The 12,896-nt window shown below is 42.7% G+C and overlaps 1 protein-coding gene across 1 annotated transcript in view; it reads right to left on the bottom strand.

The window, feature by feature from the left end:
- SAE1 (SUMO1 activating enzyme subunit 1) overlaps positions 1-12,896 on the bottom strand; it is an 81,986-nt gene that overhangs the window by 51,883 nt on the left and 17,207 nt on the right. Inside the window, exons 3-4 of the mRNA XM_073599007.1 lie at positions 3,784-3,957; positions 183-325 (exon numbers count right to left, since the gene is read on the bottom strand). Of these exons, the coding sequence (XP_073455108.1) occupies positions 183-325; positions 3,784-3,957 (317 nt within the window). The remainder of the gene's footprint in view (positions 1-182; positions 326-3,783; positions 3,958-12,896) is intronic.

Raw genomic sequence — 12,896 nt, 5'->3', positions numbered from 1 at the left:
GGAGGGAAAATACTGATTTACAATTGTAAACTAAAAACGCCAGAGAAAGCCTGGTCTTCAAGCGGTTAAAAAAAACTGATTCAGGGCTAATGTGTCATATGCAAACATCACAAAATCCAATGTGCGCAGGTACTGAGAAAGATGGGTAGATACCATGAAAGTCAGTCTACAGATCAACTTACTCAACAAATTCATGTTCTCCCAGGTCAGCAAACATGTATCCATGATAACCAAAGACATCTCCTGCAAAGAACTTGATGCTGTTTTGGTGGCAGATCTGGTCAACTTTTACGAGCAAGTCTCTCGAGCAGCAGCTCAGACATACCTGGGAGCAACAAGAGGAAGAAATTGAATACCTGCAAGACAGTATTAGATGACACTGACCAAAAGACTGCTATTCAACATTTACAGGAAAAAAAACAATGCTTTTTTATCAGATGTTCATTGTTTAAAAAGGTATACATGATAAAAAAAAGTTCTAATTTTTAAATATATACGTTTACATTTATTTTACAAAAAATAAAAAAAATTTGATACAAGGTGCATCCACAACACTCCAGGTCGCAGTACTCAGGGGGGGGCCCTTTAAAAAACAAAAATTAGATGGGACCTTCAGATCAAACTCCACTAGGAGGAGGAAGGGGGGAGGATATAGTTTCCCTCCTTTAAGATATTCTGCAGTGTGTGTAAGCCGACCACCCTGCTATTAAGAATGATTACATAACATGCGCTTGCCTGGAACCTACCATATGCAAGTGATACATAGAGATGTTTCATACCCAACTAATGAAAACGTTTTTTGGAACAAAAAACATTTGTTCCCATTTGTTGGATGGTCCCCCATCCCCCCCAAAAAGTTATTGCTTCTGTAAGAAAAAAAAAAAAAAATCCTATCAACTTCCCCAGAGTAGTACAGTGTCACTGTGAGTAACACTATACTGCTCTGGTCACAGTATGTAAAAAAAAAAAAAAAAAAAATTTTAAACTTGGGGGGGGAAAAAACAAAAAAAAACAAAACAAAAAAAAAACAAACACACACCACACACAAATAGGGGATGGGGACCATTCCCCAACAAATGGTTTTTGTTCCAAAAACTTTTTCATTAGGTAAACGTAGTTAAAAGTTATAAGAAATATACTGTATAGTAATATAAGGCTTATTTTAATAAATGGTATCAGATAGATAATAAGAGGTATATAAGAATATGAAACATCAAATCATGCATATTGTATGTATATACTACATAAAAAACTTACCAAAGTGCCAATAAATTATAGATAGGTAGTTTAATGGTGTATTGTTAATGTGAAAATATTGATACTATGTGCAGCCAAATTGTGACAGCATCATATTAATACATAATAGTAGACATATTTCTTCCTTATGTAACCCAAAATATTTTGGGTTATGCAAAAATACTATATTGTAGGATGCAAGGCAGAATTATTTTTAATGGCTTAGTGCTTCAAAGTATTAAATACAGCTGTGGAAAATCCACAGTGCTCTGGAAATCGTTTAGGACACTTTCACACTGAGGCGTTTTTTTGCACTAAAAATAGCGCCTGTAAACTGCCTCTTCTGCAGCCCTAGTGTGAAAGCCTGAGTGCTTTCACACTGGGGCGGTACGCTTGCAGGACAGGGAAAAAAAGTCCTGCAAGCAGCATCTTTGGGGTGGTGAAGGAGCGGTGTACACTCCACTCCTAAACCGCCCCTGCCATTGAAATCAATGGCCAGCACTGTCAAAGTGCCTGCAAAGCACTCCGACGCTTTTAACCCCTGCTAGCGGCCGAAAAAGGGTTAAAAGCGCCCCTCTAGCGGGCGGAAAGCGTTGCTAAACTGACGGTAAAGCACCGCTTTACCATCAATGCCCCTGCCCCAGTGTGAAAGTGGCCTCAGAGATCCTTTTTTATTTGTAGATCAAAGATCATGAGCGAGTGCGTTGAAACTGACCCAAACTACTGTAATTTGCATTTAAAGTACAGCTTTAGCCAATCAGCTAAGCAAGCACGAACATTGTAGCTCTTATCTGCCTAAAAATCTCTGAACAATGGAATCCACCAATTCGGATGTATGGCACAAGGAAGGTAAAAAGAAATGCCCTCCAATATTTGTAGGATTTCAAGTTTTAGCTAGCATGTGGAAACTCAAGACAGTCAGAAAAACAATACATTTTTAAGTATTTGTCCACAACTTTTTTTTTTATCTGAATGCACAAGGGCAACACTCAAATCCAGTCCTCAAGGCACCCCAACAGGTCATGTTTTCAGGCTTACAACTATTTTGCACAGGTGATTTGATCAGTTTCACTGCCTTAGACCCCGTTCACACTCAGCTGCGGCAGCGGTAAAGCGCCGCTTTTATCCCCCGCTAGCGGGCGAAGAAAGGGTTAAAACCACCCGCGTAGCTGCGCTTCTGAATCGCTTTTCAAGCTCAGGCTTTCACACTGGGGTGGCATGGAGGCGTTTTTTCATTTTTAGCACTAAAATGCCTGAAAACCGCCTTTAGTGTGAAAGGGGTCCTAGTAATTACCATACCTGTTACCATGCGTTTAGGAAATCCTAAAAACATGACCTGTTGGGGCGCCTTGAGGACTGGAGTTAAACACTGCTGTAGCCAGTCATCAAAGTTCAGTAGGTCTTAACAGCAGACACAATGCCAAGTGTGTACAAAAGGGCCCACGAGAGGAGAGAGAAAAAAAAAAAAAAAAAGAAGAACACAATGGCTTCTAGATAAAGAAAAAAAAAGTTACTGCTAGGAGAGAGAAAAACTATTTCTCCCAGCGAAGCTGCTTCCTGTTGTTACTCTATATTTCCTGATTGACACAAAACACTGGCACTGGGCAGAACCAGCAATAGCAGCTTATACCATGAAGGCGCCCATGTCAACACTCATACAGCACGTTCCTGCACGGCCTTGGGAAACTATTCTTCCTTTTGTGCCAACAATGTGTAGACACTATTGTTTTCACTTAAAACAGAGAGAAAAAAAAATGAGCAACTGTGGAACAATTACTTCCCTGATCACTTGTACAGCAGAGGTCATGGATACTCCCCAGAGACTGAAGTCATGCAGCCATGCTCTCCCAAAACATCCTGTTACTTGTTAAAAAAAAAAAAAACCCACACACTTCCCCTCTCTAGCCAGTGATCCTGCGACACTGGCTCCCCTGTATCAGGGAGCACTCAACAGCTGGGAATTCTGAGACTCGCCTATAGCCCAGCCACTGTTGCCGCTCCTGACCTCTCCCCTGCAGCCGCTGTTCACTTTTTTTTTTTTTTAACATAAGGCAGGCAGGATAGGTAGCAGAGAGAACATTTTTAGGTATAGTTAATGTGAAGCAGGAATACCACTTTAAACCCACTTCTGAGTGGTCAAATGACATCCCAGGGGTCCTTCCTCTTAGGCAATCTTTACAGCTGAACTCCAGTAATGATTTTTTTTTTTAACTCACGTTGGTGTAACTGGTTACATCTAACCCTTTATATCTCACATCCGAAGGCCACTGGGGATGCAGAAATCCACTGTAGTCTGTGCTGCATACAGTAAGCATCAAATCAATGAGATCAGCACATAAACAGACCGCACAAGATCTTTGGACTGATGTCATGATACAGCCTGGCCATGGAATCCAAAATCCAAGATCCGGTCGCTGTGGTCTCTAAGGAACAAAAAGCTGCCAACTGATTCAACCAGCCAACACCAACCCAGGAATTAAATATCGGTTTTAGGGGTGTGTTGAGGAGTTCTCACATTTGTAAAAAAAATAAATAAAAAATACTCACAGCATCAAACTGCTTGAAGTAGTCCTCAGGTTTAGCCTCAACGTTTTCTGTGTCCACTTTCACTTTGACATTTGGGTTGAGATTCTGAGCCCGCTTTTCAGAAGCCTCTGCCCTGTTGCTACCAAGTGATCCAGTTGGTATTAGGAACTGGGCCCGAGAGTCTTCTTCTAACACCTTAAAAAAAAAAAAAAAACCCACATAGCGGTTATTAGATATCATGTAAAACAGATATAGGAATTAGGTTATTTTTTCCACTTTTATCCTGAAAATGGGAAAGCCTTTTAGAAGGACAAGTGCACATACCTAGCCTAATATGCTTCTCATCAGCAAATTCACAAATACAAGAAGAAAAATGCAGAGCCAGACAATGCTTTAAGTCTCCTCTTCAGCGTGCCTAGTGGTGATGCACAACCATAGACCGGAAAAAGAACTGGCCATCTCTCTGCTTAGCCAGGTACAATTATACGAGCATTACAGCTGCAATGTCTGGCCTTCATTAGGTTTAAAACACTGGCTGGCCTGTGCAGGCTGGGGCAAAGTAAACAGTATATTAGCTTAGTCATAGATATGCAATTATGTCAAGTTGGGCAAAGGGGTCACATAGGGTTTATTATACAGATACACTGTCCTGTAGTAAGAGAAGAAGAAAAAAAAAAAAAGCAAGCCACTTAAAAATCAACTGAACGGAGATTGTGACTGCCACCTTGTGGTGGTCAGAACGCAACTGAAATGCATTATGTTACGAAGAAGATAAAAAAAAAAAAAAGCTGGTCCAAAAAAAACTATTTGTTTCACTATTTGTAAGTGCTGCAATGGTTCGAAGCACAGTATGTATTGCATGTAACTTCAGCTACATCCAGTACACAATGCTGTGTTCTAGCTGAGAGACAGGCATCAGCTTTAAAGGAGAAGTACAGCCAAAGCTCATTTGGCTGTACTTTTATTGATCACAGAAGTGCAGTTCATTTGGCACTCCTGAAACCCGCTGTCGGCTGACATCAAAGAGCCGGTCCAGGCTGGGGAAAGATCATGACCATATGGTCCAGATCCACCCAGAACCAGCACCTGGCTCAGCCTCTCAGCCAGCCGTTCCGGCCCCCTCCACAGCCCAGCACTCCAAAGAACGTTGGGGGGGCTTTAGAGCACACAATGGTGACTGACCGTCTGCAGCTCTCTGCTCACGGAGTACTGGGAACCGAGCGATCAGCAGTGTTTGATTGCTCGGTTCTCACCCTTAGAACCGGCGGTGGACAGATGCTGCATCCACCTAGGAAAGTATGATCCTATATTAAAAAAAAAAAAAAAAAAAAAAAAAAATCCAATTTCTCTTTTAAAGCGGCATTAAACTCAAAAGTAAATATTTGATTGCATTAGTTATCTTTTTTAGGCTCTTTATTTTTATTTTCACCTGGTGATCCTGCTAGTAAGTCTGCTGTTTTTCCAACAGAACAAGCCGTCCTGCAGATTTATCAGTTAAGAGTGTTGACCATTTATAATGGACAGGTGTGCTTACAATGATCAGCTTTTATGTAAAACCTTTTTTCCCCAAAAGGAACTCAACTGTCGCTGTAATAAATTATAAAAATGTAAGCTGAAGTTCAGCTTTAAATTTGTTAGTATATCTAAATCTGCTTGTCCATCTAACACACACACACACACACACACACATACATATATATACACACACATACACATATACACACACACACACACACCCCCTTTGGCTGCTAGAGCCATTTCTGCAGACATTTAAAAAAATTATTTTAGGCCTGAAGATTACATAAAACCCCCAATTATATATTTTCTGAAATCAGACACCCTAGCAAATAAAACAGTGGTAGTTCCAATTTATGTCACTTGATATTACTGCAAAGTTATTGAATTTTAAGGCAAAGGCAATGAACTACCCACATTTTTGGTAAAATATAAAAGACGAGGCTGCAAGTAAATAGATGCCCAACATGTCAAACCTTATATTAGCGTGAGCCGGTTAAATGACGACAAACTTCAGTACTCTAGATTTTTTTAAAGGTGACGCTTCAAAAGCCCCCTAAGAGCCGGTTCACACGGGGGCGACTTGTCAGGTGACCTAGCCGCCTGACAAGTCGCCTCCCGTTCTGTACAATGGAACCGTTCTAATCGGAGCGACGCAAGTCGCTCCCACTTAGAAAAAAGGTTCCTGTACTACTTTGGTGGCGACTTGCATAGACTTCTATACAAAAGTCGTTTTGCAAGTCGCCTTGGCAGTCGTGTGCAGGTCGCCTCGGTGAGGCGACCTGCAAGTCGTGCCGCTTCTAGTGTGAACCGGCTCTAAGGGTCATCAGTTTAGCGGTACGGAAAAGGTCTTGTGCCTGAATTATTGCTCTCACTCCAGCGTGCAACATGTATATTGCAATCTACATTTTCACAAGTAGGCGCCCCCGAAGCATGCATTTACATGTGTGTATATGCAGGGGTGCCTCAAACTTTTTTTTTTTTGGGGGGGGGGGGGGGGGGGGTTATGTATTTGGATGTAGCAATTTTTTTGCCAAAAGTAAAACTAAAAGGCAATACTTTCTCTTTTGTTTTAGATTAGAGTGGGGACGGATTAGAACACCTGTCTGTGTCCCCATTAGGGAGATTCACCCTCTATTTGTTTTGTTTACAATCATCACTGAAAGCGAAAGTAAAAGAAAACTGCAAATTTTGGGTTGTCCCTAGAAACGTAATAGAGGGGGATCCCAAGAAATTCCCCTAATTTGCAGGGATTTCCTCTCGCTTCCTGTTTGGCTTTGGGACAGGAAGTGAAGGGAAATCTCTGCAATAAAATAGATGGCAAAAAAAAAATTCCTATAGTTCTACTTTAACCCCCCCCCCATCACATAGGGGACAAGTCCCCTATGTGATGATTTTTAGACAACATCTTTTTAATGAGACGTCCAGGGTCTAAAAGACTCTGCATGTCTCCTCCGTGCTTCACTGAATCTTTTGCAGTGTAGACAAGTCCCCATTATTTCCTGGCTGAAGCACTTTCATTATCTAGCACTTTCTACCCTCACTGTCCCTAGCCCATTCCATTCATTCACTGAATTTCAGTTCTTTCAATCATGGAGGCTCAGCATCACACATTAGCACAGTTTCCAGTTTCAAGTTATGGTCAGCACTAGGAATGCACTGATATAGGTGCTGATATCAAGCATTCACGTGAGTATTGGTACTCGCACAAATGCTCCCGATACCAAAACTTTGCGGTGCGATTTGGGTCAATACAAAATGAATGGGCGCAAAACGCATGCAATTTGAACAGTCATGCGGTGCGATTCCTGTCCGAATCGCATGTGATTTCCGTGTGTGTGAAAAGGGAAAAGCGCCATCTAATGCAAAGTGCTCTCATCGGAAAAGAGGACTTTGGACCAGTGAGCAACAGACCAGGTCTATTTTTCTTTAACCCAGGTAAGACGCTTCTGACGTTGTTTGTTGTTCAGGAGTGGCTTGACGAGAGGAATATGACATTTAAAGCCCATGTCCAGGATCCGTCTGTGTGTGGTGGCTCTTGATGCACTGACTCCAGCCTCAGTCCACTACTTGTGAAAGTCCCCAACACTTTTGAATGGCCTTTTCCTGACAATCCTCTACAGGCTGCGGTCATTCCTGCTGCTTGTGCACCTTTATCGTACACACTGTTTCCTTCCACATAACTTTCTATCAATGTGCTTTGATACAGCACTTTGGGAACATCCAACTTCTTTTGCAATTACCTTTTGAGGCTTTCCCTCCTTATGGAGGGTGTCAATGATGGTTTTCTGCACATCTGTCAGGTCAGCAGGCTTTCCCATGATTGCGATTCCTACTGAACCAGACAGAGACCATTTAAAGGCTCAGGAACCCTTTGCAGGTGTTATGGCTTAATTAGCGGATTGGAGTGGGACACTTTGAGCCCCAGAATATTGCACCTTTTCATAATATTCTAATTTTTTGAGATTGTGGATTAGGGGTTTTCATGAGCTGTAAGCCATAATCACCACAATTATGACAAATCACAGCTTGAACTATCTTGATTTGCATGTAATGAGTCCATCTCATATACAGTGAAACCCTTGGATTACGAGCATCCGTTCCAGGAGAATACTTGTAATCCAAAGCACTCGCATAGCAAAGCGAGTTTCCCCATAGAAGTAAATGGAAACGAAAATATATGTTTCGCATTGACTTCTATTACATGCAATACTGCATGTGGCCAGAGGTGGGGGGGGCCTGCACCTCTGGCCAAATGTGGTACTGCACCGCCCATTAGCTTGAATTCTGCTTGTTTTGCGAGACAACACTCGCAAACCGAGTCAGAAAAAAAAAAAAAGAAGTTGTTAGTCTTTCAAAAAGCTCGTTAACTGCGCTACTCGTAAACCCAGGTTCCACTGTATTAGTTTCACCTTTTAAGTTGTATTAGTGAAATTTACTTTTGCACAATATTCAAATTTTTCGAGTATCACCTGTATCTGGCCAAATGCAAAATCTTCATGATAGTAAAGCACGGCCAGTGGAGGTGCTCACAGAGCTGGAGGAGATGTAGAGGCGGTCTGCCCCCAAACTGACATCACTTCCGCCATATACCCAACGGGGTCCCGGAACTTCTCCTTCAGCCCTGTGAGCACCTCCAGCAGCCGAAATTTGCTATCATCGGTGGGACTAGGGCACCAATGTCGCACTGTATTCCTGTTCAAATTGCACACGATTCTTTGCAGTACGATTTGCACCAAATGTTTTTGTATTGATGCAAATTGCACCGCAAAGTATCGGTACTCGCGAAAAAAAAAAAAACCAAAAAAAAAAAAAACCACCACACACGGTATCAGTGCAACCCTAGTCAACACCCTGCAGGCCCCTCCCACCAGCCATGATCTACCTGCCTTGATTGCATAGAGAAGCACACAGTCCAGGTAATGATGTGACTAGGTTGAACACCGAGTATGCAATAAAATAAGAAAGATTTAATAACTTCACAAGCATTGTTGAGGTGGTGGGAGGGAAAAAGCAGGGAAGGCAAAATATAAGCAGATTGAATTTCCGGTTTAAGCATCTATTCTGAGGACTAAGGTTTCTTTCTGTACACTTGTTAGAAGACAAATGTGCATTGCTGATCGTTACCTCTGAAAATACTATTTCCTTGGCTGTCAACCTGATGTTTTGATTTTTAAGCTTAAGTTTAGATAAAAAATAATAATAATAATAATAATAATAATAATAATAATAATAATAATAATATTAAAGCACCAGGGCATTACTTACCATCAGTGTGATGTGTCCTTTGTGCCGCCGTGTCCTGGATTAGGTGAAATCATCCTTCAATACCCTCCAGTCGCCGTAATCCTCTAGTGCAATGGGGGTAATGGAACTAAGGGAGCTGACACAGGAATTCACCAAGAAAGCTTGACTTTGCCGGTGTTCTGTCAAGAAGTGCCCCCCATCGATTAGTGTCCGTGATGTACTGCGCATTGCACCGTACGGAACAGCAAAACAGCTTATTTGCCGATCAGCTCGGCTGACGTAACCAGGGCGCATGCGCACATCGCAAGAGGCATCTCTCGATGGGAGATACCATTTCACAGGCACAATTTAAACCTTCACAAAACAGCAGGGGAGACCGTAGTTCTCAGATTGTGCATTGCTGCTGCTGGTGGGCAGCTAGTGGCTGTGTTGAAGAGCTGGTTTTGTCTGTGTTGCAAGCCACCCTTTCACACAGCAAACCCGCCATGCAACACAGACAAAAGCGGACCATCAGCACACTGTAAAGCCGACCCCCAACAGCGAGGCACAATGTGAGAACTAAGGTCTCCCCCCGCTGTTTCTATAGGTTTCAATTGTGGCCATGAAATGGTATGCCTCCTATGATGTGCGCTTGCGCCCTGGGCACATCACTCCAGCTGATCGGCAAATCAGCGGAAGCGAGACTCCGTCCTGCACATGCGCCGGCTCTTCGACAGAACACTGGTCCTTCCTGCCAAATTCCTCCATTCATTGGACCCATACTGTGGCTACTAGGGTTATATTTTTATTTTACAATTTTATATTTTTTACAATCTAAGCCTCAGGGCTTGGGTTGGTTGCAGGTGAAGGAAGAGGGCAAAAGCCTCTTCATTTTTTTCCTGGTTTGACAGAGCCTATCCCTTCACCTACCACTGGCCTTCAGAGGGCTCCCCCATTGGGTGGTAGTCCCATTTTTTTCCTGGAGAGTTAACCGAATACTGCACTTTCGGCTAAAATTTATACTGCTGATGAGCGGACCTACCCATTTGGAGTGACCATTTTCCAGCCAACTCTTAACCCCGAGGAGTTCTGCCTACACAAGCCTGACTGACCCACTGCCGCCAGCAAGTGGGTCCACCTTATCTGGCAAAAGTAAACATCTACATCCTTTTAACAGAAGACCACCTTGTTTCAACAGTCTCATAGCCAGGACTTACATTGTTGCATCATCACCAACTCTATTGAGGACTCACAAGTCACATATTTGATGGACACACTCCTTTGGAAGTTCATTTATTTGGTGTATTTTTATTTGAACTTTATTTTCACTGATTTGCCCTTTTTACACATGTGAATATTGGACTTGCACTTTGCATTACATGTTTATGTGTTTCACATATTAATTATTTCAGTTCATTGCTGCCGTATTGTTACATTTAGCGCTACACTGTTTTTTTTTTTTTTCCAAATTTGGATCTAGTAAGTGCCTTAAAAAATCTTGCGACCAAAGTTTCTGAATAAATTGATCTCTCAAGAAAAACCGCCAATGCGGCCACATGCACCTTAAGAGTGCTGACTGCAAAACCCTTGTCTGCACCCTTTTGTAAGAATTCTAAGACGACAATGTCTTCCACAGCTCTTTTTTCTGAACGACACCAAGAAATGTAGACCTTACACACCTTGGCATAAATAGCTCTAGTTACTGTCTTCCTACTGGAAAGTAAAGTGGTTATTAAGAGTTTCTTAGCATCTGCTCCTCAGATACCAGGCAGTGAGGCTTAACCTGGCTACATCCAGGTGATGCACTGTGCCTTGTAGAAGCAAATCCTGTCTGAGAGGAAGCTGCCAAAATGGTTTGACTGCCATTTGCAGAATGGTGGGAAACCAAGCTCTCTTTGGCCAGAATGAAGTAATCAGAATCAACTTTCCTTCTGTATTTTTCTCAATACTAGTGGAATCAGTTGGAATGGGGGGAAAGGCATACCCCAGGTGAAAATTCCAAGGGTGCGCCAAGGCCTCTATCCCCTGAGAACAGTCGTCTCTGTGAAGGGAAAAGAATTGCGTTTTGCCTTGATGCAAACAGGTCCACTTCGTTTAATGTGACTTTGAGATGGACTGCAGATAAGGACAGCAAATGGTTTTCCGCCCACTCCAGAATTTCCTCTGACAGTAACTGAAGAGTTTTGTTTCATGTGCCTCTCTGCTTGTTCAGGTAGGCTACGGTAGTGGCGTTGTCCGATAGAATCTGGACATGGAATCCTAGGAGGTTTGGAGAGAAGGCAGCCAACGCTAAGGCGACTGCTTTTAGCGCCCTCCAATTTGAGGATTTTTCTGCTTCGGTTTGGGACCATGCTCCCTGTGCCAAATCTTGATCCATGTGGGCCCCCCTCCCCACATACTGGCATCTGTCGTCACATTTTTTTAGATCTGGAAGTACCAGAGTAGGCCTTTTTTCAACACTGACTGATTTCTCCATCACCAAAGTGTTCGACGCTGGTGGGGATCTTGACCCTTGTGTCTAGAGTCTGTCCTGTGGTTCCATACCTTTAGAAGGAACCTCTGGAGTGGCCTGAAATGTAGCCTTGCCCATTGGATGGCTGGCATAGTCGAGGATAAAAGTTCCCAAGGTTGACATAACCTTTCTGACCAACATCTCCCGATTCGTTTGTAGCATAGTTACTACATTCTGGACCTTGATTTTTTTTTCTGTTCAGAAAGAAAAAAAAAAAAAAAATTCTGTTCCACTGAATTTGGAACCCCAGAAATTGTACTTGTTGAGTTGGATTGAAGATTGATTTCTGAATGTTCATCATCCAAACCCAGGGATTCCAAACGACTGCGGGCCTTGCCCAGATCTTCTTGCAGTTTCTTCCTGGACAGGCAAAGAAGAGGAGGTTGTCCAGATACAGGATTACCGCAATCCCCTGAAGGCGAAGAGGGGCGAGGGCTTCCGCCATAACCTTTGTAAAGACTCGGAGCAAATGTAAGGGCGAAAGGAAGGGCCTTGAATTGCAGATGTAGCACCTCCTTCCCCATATTGACTGCCAAACTCAGGAATTTTTAGGACTGAGAGGCTATAGGAATATGTAGGTAAGCATCTCTCAAGTCTATCGATGCCATAAAGCATTCCTTGGTCAGCAGATTCCTGACCGTGAAGACAGAGTTCATACAAAACTCCTTGTATAGGACTGACCTGTTCAATGGTTTCAAGTTTCAAGAGAATCAAACGGAAACTTCCGGATGGCTTTTTTTTCTTTTTTTAGGAATATGAGAGAATAGAATCCCTGATAACATTCCTCTGGAGATACACGAGTCACAACCCTTTGATGCATCAGATCCTTTAACAGGTTCTTCATAGCTAGGGCCTTTGTTGTATCCCTTGGTAGGTTTGTTACAAAGTATCGGACAGCATGCTCAGAATATATTGGTTTTCTATCATGCTGGCCCAATCAGGGAGAAAATTCTGAAGCCTTCCTCCCACTGGCAGTGACGAGTCATTGCGTTTTGTTGGTTGATGCAGGAGGATGGAAAAGGACATTTCCTTTGCTCTTTCCCTTCTCTTCTCCTGGGGTTTGGTACTTTGTTCTTGAGCCCTTTGAGATTGAAAAAAAAAGCTTAACTGGTTGGTTTTTCTTTTTTACGGGGAATGACTTCTTTTTATCAGCTGTCCTATCTAGGACTGAATCTAAATCAGGTCCAAATAGTAAATCTCCCAAGAACGGCACCCCACAAAGCTTGTTTTTGGATGCCGCATCCCCCGACCAGGTCTAGCCACAGCGCCCTCCTGGCCGAGTTAGTTAGGGCCGCAGATCTTGCTGTCATTCTAATAGACCCTGCTGAAGCGTCTGAAAATAACCAGTTACACTTACTGGTAACAGTGTTTCTGGGAAGTC

The sequence above is a fragment of the Aquarana catesbeiana genome, linkage group LG09 (assembly GCF_042186555.1).
Source record: "Aquarana catesbeiana isolate 2022-GZ linkage group LG09, ASM4218655v1, whole genome shotgun sequence".
NCBI classification, from domain to species: domain Eukaryota; kingdom Metazoa; phylum Chordata; class Amphibia; order Anura; family Ranidae; genus Aquarana; species Aquarana catesbeiana.
This window is presented reverse-complemented; position numbering and strand designations above follow the sequence as displayed.